At 45.2% G+C, this 17,661-nt stretch overlaps 1 protein-coding gene across 1 annotated transcript in view; it reads right to left on the reverse strand.

Annotated features, from left to right (window-relative positions):
* The window catches only part of LOC144892553 (disco-interacting protein 2 homolog C-like), a 144,140-nt gene that overhangs the window by 53,243 nt on the left and 73,236 nt on the right, over positions 1–17,661 (reverse strand). Inside the window, exon 3 of the mRNA XM_078779526.1 lies at positions 14,462–14,582. Coding sequence (XP_078635652.1) covers positions 14,462–14,582 — 121 coding nt within the window. The remainder of the gene's footprint in view (positions 1–14,461; positions 14,583–17,661) is intronic.

Here is a 17,661-nt window from a genome sequence, read left to right on the forward strand (position 1 = left end):
TCATGCAAGCCAGTCAGCTAAGGATGTTGGCAGTTGGTGAAGATCATCCCACTGTAATTTCATTTGACATGGCCCTCTACGAGAAGGTGGTGCAACTGCTGGATGCAAGACCTGACTTGAAACGCACAGTCGTCCCCAGACTGGGTGAGCTGCATGTTGTCATGGTGGCTCTCCGAGCCCTCGGAGCCTCCATGGAGAACTCAGGCATTGATGATGCTTGGGTAGAAGCTGATGTCTATGGTCCAGCCACGACGCGGCAAATCCTGAAATGTACACACTACAAGCGGTCTCTCCGTGCCCATATATATTCATATGTAGCGCTTTATGAAATGGTTCTGGAGGAGTTCTTGAAGGACAACCCACAAGTAAAGGATGTGTGTTTCGAGGCAACAGAGGGAGTAGAAGCTGCCTGTGCTGAGACGAACAAGTGCACGAGAGCTGAATCTGTAAAACAAGCAAACACCAAACTCCTTCAAGTCTTGACATCTGATGGGGTGGTGACGGCACTCGAGGAGTGGGAAGCACGGAGATCCAAGAATGCAATGTTCAAGTCAATGATGAACTATCTACATCGGGTGGAGACAATCCTGTTATTCGTGGCAGCATCACGGAGTGCTGACCTGGTGCTTCACCTCCAAGCTGGAGAAGAACTGAGCAAGTTATTCTTTGCCATGGACCGGATCAAATACAAGCGGCTCTGGCCCCGATACATCGCAGACATGTATGACCGAAGAACCAATCACCCTAGGACCTGGGAAGAACTAGGAGCTGGCAATCTATCAGTAACCAAGAATGACATCCCGTTTGTATCCATTGGACCAGATCATGCATGTGAACATCTGAACAAGCTGATGAAGATTCACTCTGGACTGATTGGCATCTCTAACAATGCCAATGCTAGACAGAGATTCTTCATGGTTACACCAGAATTATCACGCCTGTCAAAAGACTTCAAGAGTCAGTTTGGCCTGGAAGGTGACAAGATCACAGAACATCATGACCTTGGTCCAAGTGCAGTCAAGAGGGAGCATGAAGCAATCAACAAGATCAAGGCTGCGATACTGAGTCACGGGAATCCATTTGACACTGAAGGTGACAAGCTGCACAATGTGATAACGAATGCTTACATCCCAGACGAGTATGTACCACAGATCTTGAACATTGATGTCACTGGTCAGAAGTTGTATGAAGACTACGTGTCGGAGCGTATCAATGGAGATGTTAGCCTCTGGGCACCAGTCAAGAAGGAGAACAACAAGATGTTCACGTCTGGGAACAAGGGAACCACAGTGATACTCAGAGACAGGACTGTGGATCTGAAGGAGACTAAGGAACTGTACGGAAGGCTCATGGTCCTTGCCAAGTCAAACAGAGACGTCAACCAGAAATATGCCATCAGAAATTACAAGTTCACTGTGACACCAAGAGCACTGTTCGCTCTAGATGGGACAATTCTTCCATGCACTGACAAGTCGAACTTAATTCATCTCCTCGACAAGTTAGCAAGAGCAGAAATTCACCCCGAAGATCAGCAGCAGACACCAGCTGCAAGTGTTCTACAAGAAGATCCAATGGACACAAGAACTATGGCATCCACATCTAGTAAACCTACAAGTTGGAAGATTGCACTGGTGGATGGGATGGTACTTGTGCATAAGCTGACAAAGAAACCAGCCACTGTAGTGAAAGTCAACGATCTGGGTGAATGCTTCAATGACAGACTCATGTCTCTAACAAAAGATTGTGATGAGATCATACTGGTCTTTGACACGTACAAAAACGATTCTCTGAAGAGTGCTACCAGGGCTAAAAGAAGGCAAGGAAAGGATGCAGTACAGTATCAAGTCAGAGATGACACCAACATCAAACACATCCCAATGAGCAGATTCCTTTCTCATGACAAAACAAAGGCTGATCTGACTGACTATCTGGCAGCGAAAACTCTAGAATACAACAGTCACTCATCCAAGTTGATCATCACGTCTGCTTCAGGGCATACTAGGAGCAACAGTGACCTGCTCTTCGAGGACAACAACCATGAAGAAGCTGACACCCTGTTGATCCACCAGGCCGTGCTGGCATCCCAGCGAAACCCACATGATGCGCAGTTGGTGTTCTTCTCTCCCGACACAGATGTCCTGGTACTAGTCATAGCAAACTATGACCTACTGCTGAGGAATACATCCATTTCCATGGCCTCTGGAATACTTCAAATAGAGCCACTGTGGACAGCTCTAGGGGTCGAAAGAGCAAAGGCGTTGCCAGCCTTTCATGCTTTCACAGGGGCAGACAACACTGGGAGGTTCTCTCGAATAGGCAAAGCAACCTGGCTGCATGTCTACCTCAAAGCAAGTGAAGATGTCATAGACACCGTGCGAATGCTTTCAGATGCAACTGAAGTGACGGAGGACATGTTGTCCACACTAGCTAACTTTGTATGCGCTGCTTACTCTCCAAATGGCATCCACATCGACAGCATCCCCGAACTACGATGGTATCTCTTTTGCAAACACATGGCAGAAAGTGACAGGCTTCCTCCTACTCTTGGAGCTCTCAAGCAGCACATCCTTAGAGTCCATATCCAAGCCAGAGTGTGGGGTCAAGCAAGCATTGCTCAACAGGATCCTCAGCTGAATCCCCTGCAAAACGGCTTTTACAAAGACACGGATGGACAAGTGAAACAAACCACAACTGAGGAGCCTCCAGCCCCCAAGGCCATCATTCAAATGGTTAGATGTCAGTGCAAAACAGACTGTTCTTCATCTAGATGTTCCTGCAGAACAAACAACTTGGCTTGTACAGACCTTTGTCAGTGTGACATCCAGTGCCAAAATGATGAGGACTCTCAAGATGTGATGAACGAAAGCGATGATGAGGATGATGATGACTTTACTCAATGATGAATCAAAGCTCTGTGCTCTTTAGAAGGTGAGTTACATCAGTTTTACGGCGGCCAGTTTAAAAAATCCAAGATGGCCGCCACATAGGAGCTCTATGGTCATGTCTAGCTTATCGAACTTGTTACCATTGGATTCGGGGCCCTTGAAAATGTATGTTTAGCCGTTAGAATCAAAGCTTTATGTTGTTTAGAAGCTGAGATATTGAGAAACATCAAGTTTATGGCGGCCAGTTTGAAATATCCAAGATGGCCGCCACATAGGAGCTCTATGGTCATGTCTAGCTTATCGAACTTGTTACCATTGGATTCGAGGCCCTTGAAAATGTATGTTTAGCCGTTAGAATCAAAGCTTTATGTTATTTAGAAGCTGAGATATTGAGAAAAATTAGTTCTACGACGGCAATTTTGAAAATCCAAGATAGCCGCCCTACAGGAGTCTGTGCAAATAGCAACATTGGTTTTCTGACTGACTATACAATATAGTTTCCAAAAATATATAGTTTTCCAAATCCCCCAAAAATTCCAACGAAATTACATAGTGAACCTGACTATAGTCCATAATGATTCTGGGCTCCTTTACCGATATTACAGTTTGGACAGGGAGTTCCACCGTGTCGTTTACTACTTTCATCCGAGAGGACCGATCCCAAAGTTCATTGAAAAAAGTATCGTCAGTCCACACTGTCGGGGGGTTGCTTTAGAAAAGATTGAAATTTCGCTTTTCCCCCTTCCATCAAGACATCAAAGAAGGCACTGGTCCTTTTTGTCACAAGGTCTTCCAACTTCAGGTCTTCCACTTCATTTGTGATCTCGAGGCGCCGAGGACCGGGTAACCGAGAACATTGTCATTCAGCACCATCCTTTCTTTTGTCTCCATGGTCACTCTGTCGTCGAAAAAGGCTAGGGCAACTCGGTGCTCGGAGAGAAACCAAATATGTCTGCAAAAGGCCGCAGACACTTTGCTGGCCACAATCTGATTGGGGTAAGTCTTGAGGACAGACAGAAGTTGAATGTCGTTGTAGGGGGCTCTAATTCCAAGGGGCGCTTCGTTCCACTGCCTGATTTAAACGAGACTCATGAAAGGAGCCAAATCGGTTAAACTCCTGGCTTGAATTGAGCTTGGAAAAAGTATATATTCAATGCATAATCCCTTTCCCCATCCATCGAGTGTGGTGTGTTCGTCCAGGAGCTCAAAATGAATCGTTTCCACTTCCTCCACCAAGGAATAAGAGACAGGTGCAAAAATTCTTCATAATTAAATTTTTAGTATGGGGCGACCTCAAAATATTCACCAATCAAGCTCAAATTTCACACACAAGTAAATCGACCCGAGTGGACAAAAACAACATATGTGGAGAAATGATTCGACTAACGTTTTTTTTGGACCACCCTAGTCTGTACGAACGCTTGTCGGTCCTTATGGGCTAAACCTCGTTTTTCTCAGCAACCACATGTCCGATTGAGACAAAACTTTCAGGGTAGGAGTGAGACCCGTGCAAAATAGTTTTATGATAATTGTGATGTCATAGGTCATGTGGTATGGCAATATATACTTAAAAAATATATTTCTCGGAAACCGCTGAATGGAAAAAAGTGAAACTTGGTGCATTGTTAAGTACTCCCAATGGGGAACAAAATCATGATAATGATGACATAATCGGGGAAGTGGTATACCAGCAATAAATGTTTTGATCGAATGCCTTATCCTAAGAATCTGAAATTGCATGCACATGATTTATAACCCATTGCTATTGAAATATTAAATTCATATTTATTATACACCATTGTCCTCTGTTGATTACTAAACTTTATGGCACTGTATTGGCTAGGTGCACTTGTTAAACACTAGATTATGCTGGTTAAGTTGAAACTGCGTTGTTTTGTGACCGTAACCATAATAGCAAGGAGTGCAGTGAATACGCAGCTGTAACTCTAATAAAATGCTGTCAATCTAATTTATCTTTGTCTGATTCTTATCAAGTAGAGAGCCACATGCAACTTGGTTACACATATTCTTCTACAAAATGGCAATACCTCAGATCGGCAGTCTGCAGCCTCCTCACTCTCTGCAGACCTGGACAAAATCACAGACGAGTCAAACAAGTGGATTATGTCTTTCAATCCTGACAAATCTCACACCCTTACAATGTCTCTACGAAAAGACCGACTGGAAAACCCTCCCATCCACTTTCTGAACAATCCTCTCCAAGAAGTTCTGTCACTCAAGCTTTTGGGTCTCACTATCTGCCATAATATTTCCTGGGAAAACCACATTTCAAATCTGGCCTCCAAAGCCATTCGCCGACTGGGCATCCTCCGTCGTGCGAAGTCCTTCCTTGGCACACCTGAGCTCCTCATCACATACAAGGCTTTCATCCACAGCTCAATGGATTACTGCTCTCCCCTCTGGCCTGGTGCTCCTGCCTCACACCTAGCTCGGCTTCACACTGTTGAAACCAAAGCTTTCAGAATCATTGGAATCTCCCACGATGAAGTTAACTCCGAGGGCCTTTCACTTACACACCGCAGGCAGGTTGGTGGTATTTCTGTCTTCTACCGACTCCTCTCCAGCCTTGCCCCCCCAGCTCTCTCTGGGCTCTGTCCCCCAAATATTCCTACAGGTCACACAAGATCTGCCTGCAACCCTCTTATGGTTAAACTGCCAAAATGAAGACTCTCTGCTCACCTCCACTCCTCTTTTCTCCCACCTCTGGAACAAACTGCCTCACTCTCTTCAATCTCACTCCTCCCTCCAGGTCTTTAAAACAGCTGTTCACCACCATCTCTTATCTGCCCCCATCCAAAACCTTGATCTTTGCTACCCCCCGCTAATTCACCCCAGATCCTCTTTGTTGAAATTCCAATTTATTTCCTGGAAATCCTTGCAGTGTCCTTGTGTTTTATACTTTTCCCACCCCCCACCCCCTTCCCACGCCTCCTCCCCCCAAGCCCTCCCACAGATCTCCCGATGTCCCTGCTCTCAAATGTTGTGTTTGTGTGCTTCCTCTTCTCTCCCCATCTTGTCTACCGCTCCCCTTATTATATGTTTTGTGTGTCTGTTTGATTTTTGAGTGATAAATGTTAGCTCTTTCATGAGCCTCGATCATGTATTTAAAAAAAAAAAAAAAAAAAAAAAAGAATACATATTCCTGTGTGTGTTTTATATATATTTTTCGATCACGTTCAAGGGGAAGATTTCATCAAAATGTTAAAGCTGATGGGATTTCGACAGTTCGTGCAGGAGAGAAAGAGAACGCCAGGCGAGTGCTTATAATTGCCATACTGTAAATTAGAGCTCTAAATACTGTAAAGCCTTGGCTGTCCTGATGGCATCCGGCCCAAGGGTCATCATGAGATCAAAGAGAGCAGCACCCCGCACCCTCGCTCTGCGGACAGTACGAGCGGTTGGGTCGAAAGGAGTCAAGGTGGGTGGATGCCAAGAGCGGACGTTCAAATCCCTCTTAAAATCCCGTCTATATAAGGTTCTTTGTGTCAATTTTTTTTTTTAACTTTTCTTACCTCTTGCCTCTTTGAACAGTGCTTTGGGTTTTGTTAACTCCACCATTGAAGGCTTTCACCCCCTGTCTATCTGTGAGCATGATATCTCAAAAAGTTATAAATATATTTCGACGAAATTTGTTGGGCAGGTTGGCTATATAACAAGGACCAATTGATTCTATTTTGGTAAAGATACTTATCCAGATCCGACAATTTTAAAATTTTCTAAGTGATTCTTCACCATTGAGAAATGGGTCAAAAATGATATATAGAACAATATGTCAAAAAGTTCTGGACGGATTCGGATAATTTGGTGGACAGCTTGGGTGTGTGCCAAGGACAAATCGATTCGATTTTGGAGAAAATCTGGACACGATAACTTTTTAAATATTCCAAGTGGTTCTTCACCATTGAGAAATGGGGCAAAAACGATATAGAGCATGATATTTCAAAAAGTTGCGGAGGAGTTACGGCGAAAGTTGGTGGACGAGTTGAGTTGGGTATGTGACAAGAACACACCGATTCGATTTTGGTTCTGGTCCAGATACAGATCTGACCTATCAGTTGGATACAAAACGTAATAGTGTAGCAGCATAGCAAACCTGTTGTGCATTTTGTGATACAAGCACCAAATTTGGCACAAATGTACATTAATATGTTGCGAACATTTTCAGATATTGGGCCACTTGAAATTCCGTAATTTTTTTTTTCAAATTTTTTCAAATTTCGTAATTTCAAATTTTTCGGGTGACACCGTCACAATTTCGGTCTTCGAGGCCGGCCGATATAGTGGGGCGGCTTAGCCCAAATATTCAAAAGAATTGTGCATTTTGTGATACAAGCACCAAATTTGGCACAAATGTACATTAATATGTTGCGAACATTGTGTGGTCAGCAATGAAGACGAGAGTCTGAATTACATGTATGCAAAAGACCTTGTGAACCAGTGAAGCAAATACACGGGTAAGCATGAATTAAATCTAGGGCATGATATAATTTCCATGATGTTTACCTCTACACTCAATGGTGGAAGGAGGTAATGTTTTGATCCCAGCTTGTCTGTATGTCTGTTTGTCTGTTAGTCCACAAAATTCCAGACAAAGCTTGTAGTAGTGGTAGTTGTAGTTGTAGTGGTAGTGGTGATAACAGAAATTGTTATATAGAACTGAACTTATATTATTATTATATGCAGAAAATAACTTCATTTCTATATGCCCTGCAGTGGACAGGTTAATTGGTTTATGCACTGAAGGGGTCACCCTGGTGTGCACTGCTGTGTTCTGCCTCACTGAGTTGTTCAGGTATGATGTACTCAGCACAAGCTTCCGGTCGGCCCGGAGGTGGGGGTGCGGGGCCCGTCACGGAACGTCAAAACAAACGGCCTGCCGGGGCCGCCCAAAAGTCGGGCGTGAGGGGCGCGTCCACTAATGGAACGCCTCTCGCTTCCCAGATCGAGGGCCACGTGGTCAGGAGAACCTCGTCCCTTCCGGTCACACTTTGCCTATCGGCCGGCCTCGAAGACCAAAATTGTGACGGTGTCACCCGAAAAATTTGAAATTACGAAATTTGAAAAAATTTGAAAAAAAAAATTACGGAATTTCAAGTGGCCCAATATCTGAAAATGTTCGCAACATATTAATGTACATTTGTGCCAAATTTGGTGCTTGTATCACAAAATGCACAATTCTTTTGAATATTTGGGCTAAGCCGCCCCACTATAAACTGTTCAGCCTGGTAGAGGCACGCACCTCTATCGCGTGCCCTTCTCGTTCCTAAATGAAAAGCACTTGATAAGAAATTTGATAGATCGACTATGTCCTGAAAACTGATCACCTCGACTACAAAACAGATTCATAATTGAAGCATTTTAATGGTTTATCCAAAAAATAGAATGAGCTGCTTCTGTTTGACAACCATCCTGACTCATAATACAACTACAGTACATGCTCTTCGTAATCATCCTTGTTATTCTTCACGACAACAGTATTATGTACAACTGTTTTAGAGGTGCCACATGTATGTTGAATATACACCAATCATGACTATGATGTACAATGGGCAGAGAGAGAGAGTAAAGGGCCCATGTTGTGACAGTAAGGGGCCCATTCTTATTTTTCTTCTTTCGTACACAACATGGCTGTGAATGTGCGGCTCTGCTGCTGATATAATGCCCTCTGTAGGTCAGGGCAGATTTTTGGAATTTGTTCAGGGTGCCGGCGATGGCTCAACAACTCTTCGCGGAGGACACACTGGGATCTTTAACTTCCACCAACTAATGCGGGCAGACAGGATACTGAGTTTAACGTCAGTGTAAAAGGACACCATACGCTTTGATGCCTTGCCATGCCAGCGAGACACGAGCATGACATCCACCAACTGATGCTACCAGATAAGATAGTAGTTTAACATCCATCTGAATGATGATGTGTCACCCCGCATGTGAAATCCCGGAATGACAGTTTATAAATGGGCTCAGATTCTAACCCAGGCTGGACGGTTGAGAGGCGAGTGTGCATACCTTGAGGTCATCCTGCCGGGCCAAAAGTACCCATGATGTGACAGTAAAGATTCACATCCAGGCTAGATGGCTCAGATGTGATTATGCATACGTGGAGGCCATCCTGCTAGTCAAAAGTGCCCCTGATGTGACGGTAAAGATCCAAACTCACGCTGGATGGTTTGGAGGTGATTATGCATACGTGGAGGCCATCCTGCCAGTCAAAAGTGCCCCTGATGTGACGGTAAAGATCCAAACTCACGCTGGATGGTTTGGAGGTGATTATGCATACGTGGAGGCCATCCTGCCAGCCAAAAGTACCCCTGATGTGACGGTAAAGATCCAAACTCACGCTGGATGGTTTGGAGGTGACTATGCATACGTGGAGGCCATCCTGCCAGCCAAAAGTGCCCCTGATGTGACGTGTTTTTTTTTTTTTTTTTTTTTTTTCCGTATACAATATCGAAGCTCGTGAAAGAGCGAACATTAATCACACAGAAAGACAAACCGACACATAAAACATATAACATCGGGAGCGGTAGACAATATGGGGAGAGAGGGGGAAGGACACAAACACAACATTTGAGAGCAGGGACCGAGAGACATGGAGACATCGAGAGATCTGTGAGAGGGAGAGGGCTTTGGGGGGCGGGGGGGCATGGGAAGTGGGGGAGTGGGAGAGGTATAAAACATATGGACACTGCCAGGACTTCCAGGAAAGAAGTTGGAATTTCAAACAAGGTGGATCTGGGGTGAATTAGCGGGGGTAGAAAAGATCAAGGTTTTGGATGGGGGAACATAAGAGATGGTGGTGAACAGCTGTTTTAAAGACCTGGAGGGACGAGTGGGATTGAAGGGAGTGAGGGAGTTTGTTCCAGAGGCGGGAGAAAAGAGGAATGAAAGAGTGAAGGTGAGCAGAGAGCCGAGATTTCGGCAGTTTAACCATCAGAGGGTTGCTGGCAGATCTTGTGCGACCTGTAGGAATATTTGGGGGACAGAGCACAGAGAGAGCTGAGGGTGCAAGGCCGGAGAGGAGTCGGTAGAAGACAGAAAGACCACCTACCTGCCTGCGGTGAGTGAGTGAAAGGCCCTCAGAGATAGCTTCATCGCGGGAGATTCCAATAATTCTGAAAGCTTTGGTTTCAACAGCGTGAAGCCGAGCTGGGTGTGAGGCAGGAGCACCGGCCCATAGGGGAGAACAGTATTCCATTGAGCTGCGGATGAAAGCCTTGTATGTGGTGAGGAGCTCAGGTGTGCCGAGGAAGGACTTTGCACGACGGAGGATGCCCAGTCGGCGACTGGCTTTGGAGGCCAGCTTGGAAATGTGGTTTTCCCAAGAAAGATGATGGCAGATAGTGAGACCCAAAAGCTTGAGCGACAGAACTTCTTGGAGAGGATTGTTGAGAAAGTAGATGGGAGGGTTGTCCAGTCGATCTTTTCGGAGAGACATAGTAAGAGTGTGAGATTTGTCAGGATTGAAAGACATGTTCCACTTGTTTGACCAGTCTGTGATTTTGTCCAAGTCTTCAGAGAGTGAGGAGGCTGCAGACTGCCGATCTGAGGGAAGAGGAATGGAGCGGCAGAGAGTGGAGTCATCAGCAAAGAGATAGAGGATTTTCCAGAGAGTCGGAGATATTATTGATAAAGACCAGAAAAAGCACAGGGCCCAGAACACTGCCTTGGGGAACTCCAGCCTGAACAGGAAGGGGAGATGAGAGAAATCCATTCAGGGTCACACGTTGACTATGACCAGAGAGGAAGTCCGCAAGCCATGCATGGAGATTTCCATGGATACCATAGGAGGAGAGTTTGGTGAGCAGAGCTGGGTGCCAGACCGTATCGAAGGCAAGTGATATGTCAAGGGAGACAGCTCTGATTTCCTGTTTGGCATTGAGGACCTCCATCCATTGTTGAGACAGCAGAAGCAGCATGTCCAGAGTAGAGTGACCTGGTCTGAAACCAAATTGATGATCAGAGATCAAGCCATTGGAGAAGAGCAAAGATTTCATATCCGAAGCAATGATGGATTCCATGACTTTGCTGATAATTGGGAGCAGGCTGATTGGTCTGTCGTTGCAAGGATCTGTTTTTGCACCTTTTTTCTGTAAAGCGGTGATGTTTGCTGATTTCCAGGATGCTGGCAGATGACCTTGAGCAAAAGAGAGGGTGAAAAGAACAGAGAGAGGGTGAGATAGAGCGGCAGAGCAGGATTTTAGGACCCGTGGGCTGATGCCGTCTGGTCCAGTTGCAGAATCAGAGTAGAGGTTAGACAAAAACTCCTCCACCTTGTCAGGAGAGAAGGACACAGAGTCCAGGAGCAGTTGGGTTCGACTGGGAAAGGTGGGAACAGAGAGTGATGGGTTTGGGACACAAGATTTTGAGGCAAACACAGAGTTGAGGCATTCGGTTTTGTCATGTGCGATGTCAACTGTGTGGCCATTTGAGGTAAGGGAAGGGATGGAGGGGGAACAAACACCAGAAACGGATTTGACCAGACGCCACCAGGATTTGGAGGAAGGAGACAGGTTTGAGAGTAAATTCTTGAGTGTGGAGAGATAGTGCTTCCTGGCACTCCTGAGGGTAGACACACACTTGTTCCGAGCTTGGTGGAAGGAACTGAAATTGCCTTCAGTTGGATTAGCCTTCCAAGAGGCAAAGGCAAGTTGTTTCAGGGCAACTGCCTCACCACAAGATTCTGTGTACCATGGATGGGAGGAAGGGTAAGACAACTGAAGACGAGATGGGATAAATCTGTGCATGAGAGAGAGCAGTTTGCTTTGGAAGAATTCCCAGGAAGAATTGATGTCAGAGGCAGTGGAGATGGGAGACCAATCCAGACGATTGATGGCTGCTTGAAGACCGTCCCAGTCGGCCTGAGTGAAATGCCAGACTCGTCGACGCTGAAGAGGCTCTCTGAGAATGGCCAGAGAGATGTCCACTTTGACAAGCACATGATCAGAAGAACCGATTGGAGCAGAAGAAGAGCAGCAGACATTAGCAGGGATCATAACCAAGTCTAGAAGAGAAGATACTCCATTGGCTGAGATCCGGGTCGGGAAATTGACAGATTGTGTCAATCCCAGTGAGTCACAGAAGTCCTTTGCTGAGGTGCCATGACTGGTGAGAGAGGAACCCACACCCAACCAGCTGGCATGATGACAGTTGAAGTCACCACATATGAGGAAGAGAGAGTTGGGATGAGTGGATAGAAGTTGGTCCATGTTCTCAGACAGTGAAATGTAAATGGAGTCATCACTGTTTGGAGGACGGTACAGAACACATATGAACACAAGGTGGGAGCGGAGAGGAAGCTGTAGCCATAGGTACTCCTGGGGGTGAGGAGGAGAGAGGGCAGTGCAAGGAGAGTGAGGAAGAGAGTTTTTGATAAAGATAGCCACCCCACCACCAGGACGAGGCTCAGGTCTATCATACCGGAGGAGGGAGTAACCAGGACGAGATATTAAGGAATCAGAGACATCTTGAAGGAGGAAAGTCTCTGTTAAGCAGATCAAGTCTGGATTGTCAGAAGCAACCTGTATGGAGAGATCAGTCAGGTTTGAGCGAAGGCCCCGGATGTTTGAGGTCCATACCGTTAATGAAGAGAGAGGGGGAGCATCGGGTACAGGACAGGGGAGGGGAAGAGTAGGGTAAGATGAAGGATGAGAGGGGGAGGTAGGAAGATCAGTTGATAGTGTGTCAGAGATTACAGAAGAGTTCCAAGAAAGGGAAGGATGAGGAGGATGAAAGGTTTGATGGTGAAGGGATGAGGCACAGTGAAGGGTTGTTTGAGGGGGGGCAGAGGAAAGTAGAATGTTGGGGGGGGGGGTGGAGGTATGAGATAGAAGGGAGATGAAGTGGGGAGGAGGCAGCTTTGAGGAGGAGGGGGGAGGAGGGAGAATTGGAGAGGAATGGTATGGGGGGAGATTTGAATGGGAGGGGTTGGGGGGGGAGTTTTGAAGGGGAGGAGTGAGGGGGGAGTTTAGGAGGGGAGGGGCAAGGGGGAAGTTTAGGAGTGGCGGGGCAAGGGGGGGAGTTTAGGAGGGGAAGGGCAAGGAGGGAGTTCAGGAGTGGAGGGGCAAGGGGGGAGTTTGGGACTGGAGGGGCAAGGGGGGAGTTTAGGAGTGGAGGGGCAAGGGGGGAGTTTAGGAGGGGAAGGGCAAGGAGGGAGTTCAGGAGTGGAGGGGCAAGGGGGGAGTTTGGGAGTGGAGGGGCAAGAGGGGAGTTTCGAAAGTGGATGATTAATGAAAGACGAACATTGATAAATTGGGTTTGTTGTGATTTTCAAGTTAGTAATCCGATTCAGAACGATGGAGGAGGGGTGGAATGAATGCGAATTTAGACCATGTAGTGAGGGAGACGTATAAGAGATTGAATTTCTTTTTTTGACGTGGAATGAGTTGGAGAGGAAATTGAGAAAAGCCTTTTAAATAGGGAAGAAAAACAGCGTGTTGTAATATACCACTGAATAAAACACTGAAGGGGGAAAGTTTATACATATTTAAATAATATTAAAACAGAACCGTAAACAATCTTATATGCACAAAGTACCAACGGGGGGGAGGAGCCGAGAGGGACCACCACGAGTCACGTGGACAGGGCAAAAGGTGGATGGCAAGGAGATAATGGGGTCGGGGCAAACAGCACACCTGGACAGAAAGTACAGGATGAGACAAACAGCACACGTGGAGAAAGGAAAATAAATGTTTTTGGTTTTTTTTTTTTTTTTTTTTTTGGGGGGGGGGGGGGGGGTGGGGATTTCAAAACGTTAGACAAAGAGTATCATGTTCGGGGTAGAAGGGAAAAAACTAAGAGCCAAGCAAAACACGATGTAGGGGACTTAAGTTAACAAACACCGACGGAGGTACAAGGCCGCACACGAGGAGTAGAACACGATTATTTAATTACGAGTTACAGGAAATTCAAACCAAAACTAACTATAAGCAAACAATAATGCATGGACGATAAAATAACGAGTTGAAATTTGACAAACACACGAATGAAAAAATAACCGCTTTGGATGCCCGGAGAGAACCACGCCTCAAGGTCGGAAACTTCAACAACTAGGCCGCGTGGCGCGAAATACTCGACTATTTTTTACAGGTATGAAAGATTAACACCGATAATCTTACGAGGGACATGCAAAAGGTACACACACGTAAGATAAATACAGTTTCGACAAAAATACAAATGTGACAATTACTTAACTTCGAGCCGTGCGTGAAGATCGTGGAACAGCTTCGAAAAACCGTGACCGCCCCGACAAGATCTCGCGAGATCTCAGCGAGGTAAAGATCCAAACTCACGCTAGATGGTTTGGAGGTGACTATGCATATGTGGAGGCCATCCTGCCAGCCAAAAGTGCCCATGAAGTGACGGTAAAGAACCAAACTCACGCTAGATGGTTTGGAGGTGACTATGCATATGTGGAGGCCAGCCTGCCAGCCAAAAGTGCCCATGATATGACAGTGAAGATTCGAATCCAAGCTAGACGGCTTGGAAGCGTGTGCATAACTCAAAGCCATCCTTTCAGGCAAAAGTGCCCATGATGTGACAATGAAAGGCCCTACCTGGAGGTGTGTAAGCATCGATCGAAGTCTGTGCAACGAGGAGAGCACCGCTTCGAGGGAATTGGCACTTTTCGTTCGCTGTGCTTCGCCAGGGCGGCCTGTACAGCCTCTGTGTGCACATCTGTGGAGAGGGAAGGGTATAACTTAGTGCACAGAAAGCACATAAGAGCATCAAATGGCTTCAAAGTACAGAAACATTTCTCTTCCACCAAGTTGTGACTAACTCTGCTGCTCATAAAGGAAGTGGAAGCGAGGACAAAATTAATACATTATTAAAATATAAACTACCAAAATAAAACTGAAAACGAAGGTTAATTTAAAGGACTCATCAGAATTGATGATGGGAAATGAGAAAGCAATTGCGCAAACAACTCAGATAACTTATACATTGTAAAAGCAAAAACCATATCCACAAGTATATGGATTTCAACTTGGGTCCTTTTCAACAACAAACATATTTTGATTCTTAATCATACAAAAGTGTCTGCATTTGGTGGTGAAAAGGCCCCCATTACCATGAGGTTAGTTTCCAGGAACCAAACTGTTCACGTAATGAACGCTAGGGGTCATTGGGCACGTTAGCTTCGAGAGTGCTTCGCAACGTCAGATTAAATGCTGCTGCAAATGCGATTTTATTACTTGTTTTCTATCCAAGATCGAGGTTCATGGAAGAGCTAGGTGACCGAGGGCGAAATGTCAACGGACCGGCCTTGTAGGGCCAAACATGGACAAAACAGGCAAGTGAATTAAACGAACAGGAAAAGAGAGAGATCAACAAAGGTCACATCATTACATAAATATTTTCATTCCACATCACAGAATAGGCAGATTGTGGTTAATAATAAAATAGATCACAATTTGCACCACAAGGACTTTTTCCTTCCTTTAAACATAATTTCACTTTCTCGCGTCATCTTGTGAGAAGAAATTAATAAATTGGACATCTTTGTTCCCATCGAGGCATTTGGATCAAGAGGCCGGGATTCTAGGTTCAAATCCCATTTTTTGTGTACTGTATATTTGTATAATAGTGTTCTTGTACTGGATCTGGGACGGTTACAAGGTCCTCGATCAGCGCAATACATTAAAACAAACACTACTATGGGGATCAGTGTGCCATCTTGGATAAGGTATGTATTGCTGATGCCATATCAGTAACAAATACATTTTTGTTATATATATATATATATACACACATACATACACAGTGCATTCAGAAAGTATTCAGACCCCTTCACTTTTTTCACATTTCGTTATGTTGCAGCCTTTTGCTGAAATCGTTTAAATTCATTTTTTCCCTCATCAATCTACACTCAATACCCCATAATGACAAAGAGAAAACAGGATTTTATAAAGTTTTGCAAATTTATCAAAAATAAAACACTGAAATATCACATTTACATAAGTATTCAGACCCTTTGCTATGACACTTGAAATTTAGCTCAGGTGCCTCCCATTTCTCTTGATCATCTTTGAGATGTTTCTACACCTTGTTTGGAGTCCACCTGTGGTAAATTCAATTGATTGGACATGATTTGGAAAGGCACACACCTGTCTATAAAAGGTCTCACAGCTGACAATGCATATCGGAGCAAAAACCAAGCCAGGAGGTCGAAGGAACTGCCTGCAGAGCTCAGAGACAGGATTGTGTCGAGGCACAGATCTGGGGAAGCCTACAAAAAGATCTCTGCTGCATTGAAGGTTCCCAAGAGCACAATGGCCTCCATACTTCATAAATGGAAGAAGTTTGGAACAACCAGGACTCTTCCTAGAGCTGGGGCTGCCCGGCCAAACTGAGCAATCGGGGGAGAAGGGCCTTGGTAATAGAGGTGACCAAGAACCCGATGGTCACTCTGGCTGAGCTCCAGAGATCCTGTGTGGAGATGGGAGAAACTTCCAGAAGGACAACCATCACTGCAACACTCCACCGATCTGGGCTTTATGGCAAAGTGGCCAGACGGAAGCCAAACAGTTCAATCTTGGTTTCATCAGACCACAGAATATTGTTTCTCTCAGTCTGAGAGTCCTTTAGGTGTTTTTTTGCAAACTCCAAGTGGTCTTTCATGTGTCTTTTACTGAGGAGAGGCTCATACGATTGGAGTAACTTTGAGAGTCAAAATAAAATGCTTGATTCTGTTTAAAATTTCCTAATCAATTAAAACTGTTCCTGTGGAATGGGCTGTTGCACAGGGTATGTAGAAAGTCATGACCTTACGTTGTAAAAAGTAATTGCTAATTCCACACCAAATGTGAAATTGTCGTTGAGAATCTCCAAGATTAGAAAAGGATGGTTCATTTGACACTCAGCCAGAAAAAAATTGCCATTACGAATGCGCATCTCAAATCAAATCAAACAGCGTGTAAACAGAATATGCTGCATGGTGTCGGGCTCATGGTTGATGTCCTTCCACACACCGATGCAAGGTAAGCCTGGTGTTGGACGAATGGTTAAGGTGCCTTCCCTCGGGTTTGGAGTTCAAGCCTCTGTCGTGACATTGAATTAACACCAGGCGGGTTGACTCGGGCTGTAGTCCTTACGAGGTTGGCAAAATGAGTACCAGCTAGCTGGTAAGGGGGAATTGCATCAGTGGCACAGCCGCACTCCCAGAAAATGATGCAGCCAAACAGTCACAGGCTGCATACGAATCATTAAACCAATGCAAGTTTACAACAACAAATGAAACAATTCGATTAATGCACAGGATTAAATAATTAAATCGATATATGTGGGAAAATTACATGCCGAGACCAGGAATCAAACCCAGGTCCTCTGGAAAGCCGTACCAGTGCTCTGCCATCTGGGCCTGGGCATGTACTTTTCCCACATATATCAATTTAATTATTTGATCCTGTTCATTAATCGAATTGCTTCACTACGCCCCCAGTGGTGTTTATAATAGAGGACATGGATTTGTCCCCCCATTGGAGGAAGACCCTCTCGTGTTCAGGCCGTTGGTGCGCCTATGGTTGGCAGCGAGGCGTAACGGTAAATCTACCAATGACTTTGAGAGATCTGCAAGGCTCTATGTCCGAGATTGGTGCCTGTATTCATCAATCACCAATATCCCATTCCATTCACAAAACTGACCTCTATGGACAGGTGGAAAAATTAAAGAAGCCATTCCTGAAAAAGACTCATCTAAAAGCTCCTATAGAGTTTGTGAAAAAGCAATTTAATGATACTGTGCGCATGTGGAGAA

Source organism: Myxine glutinosa, chromosome 6, assembly GCF_964187855.1.
Source record: "Myxine glutinosa chromosome 6, kmMyxGlut1.1, whole genome shotgun sequence".
Classification (NCBI taxonomy): Eukaryota; Metazoa; Chordata; class Myxini; order Myxiniformes; family Myxinidae; genus Myxine; species Myxine glutinosa.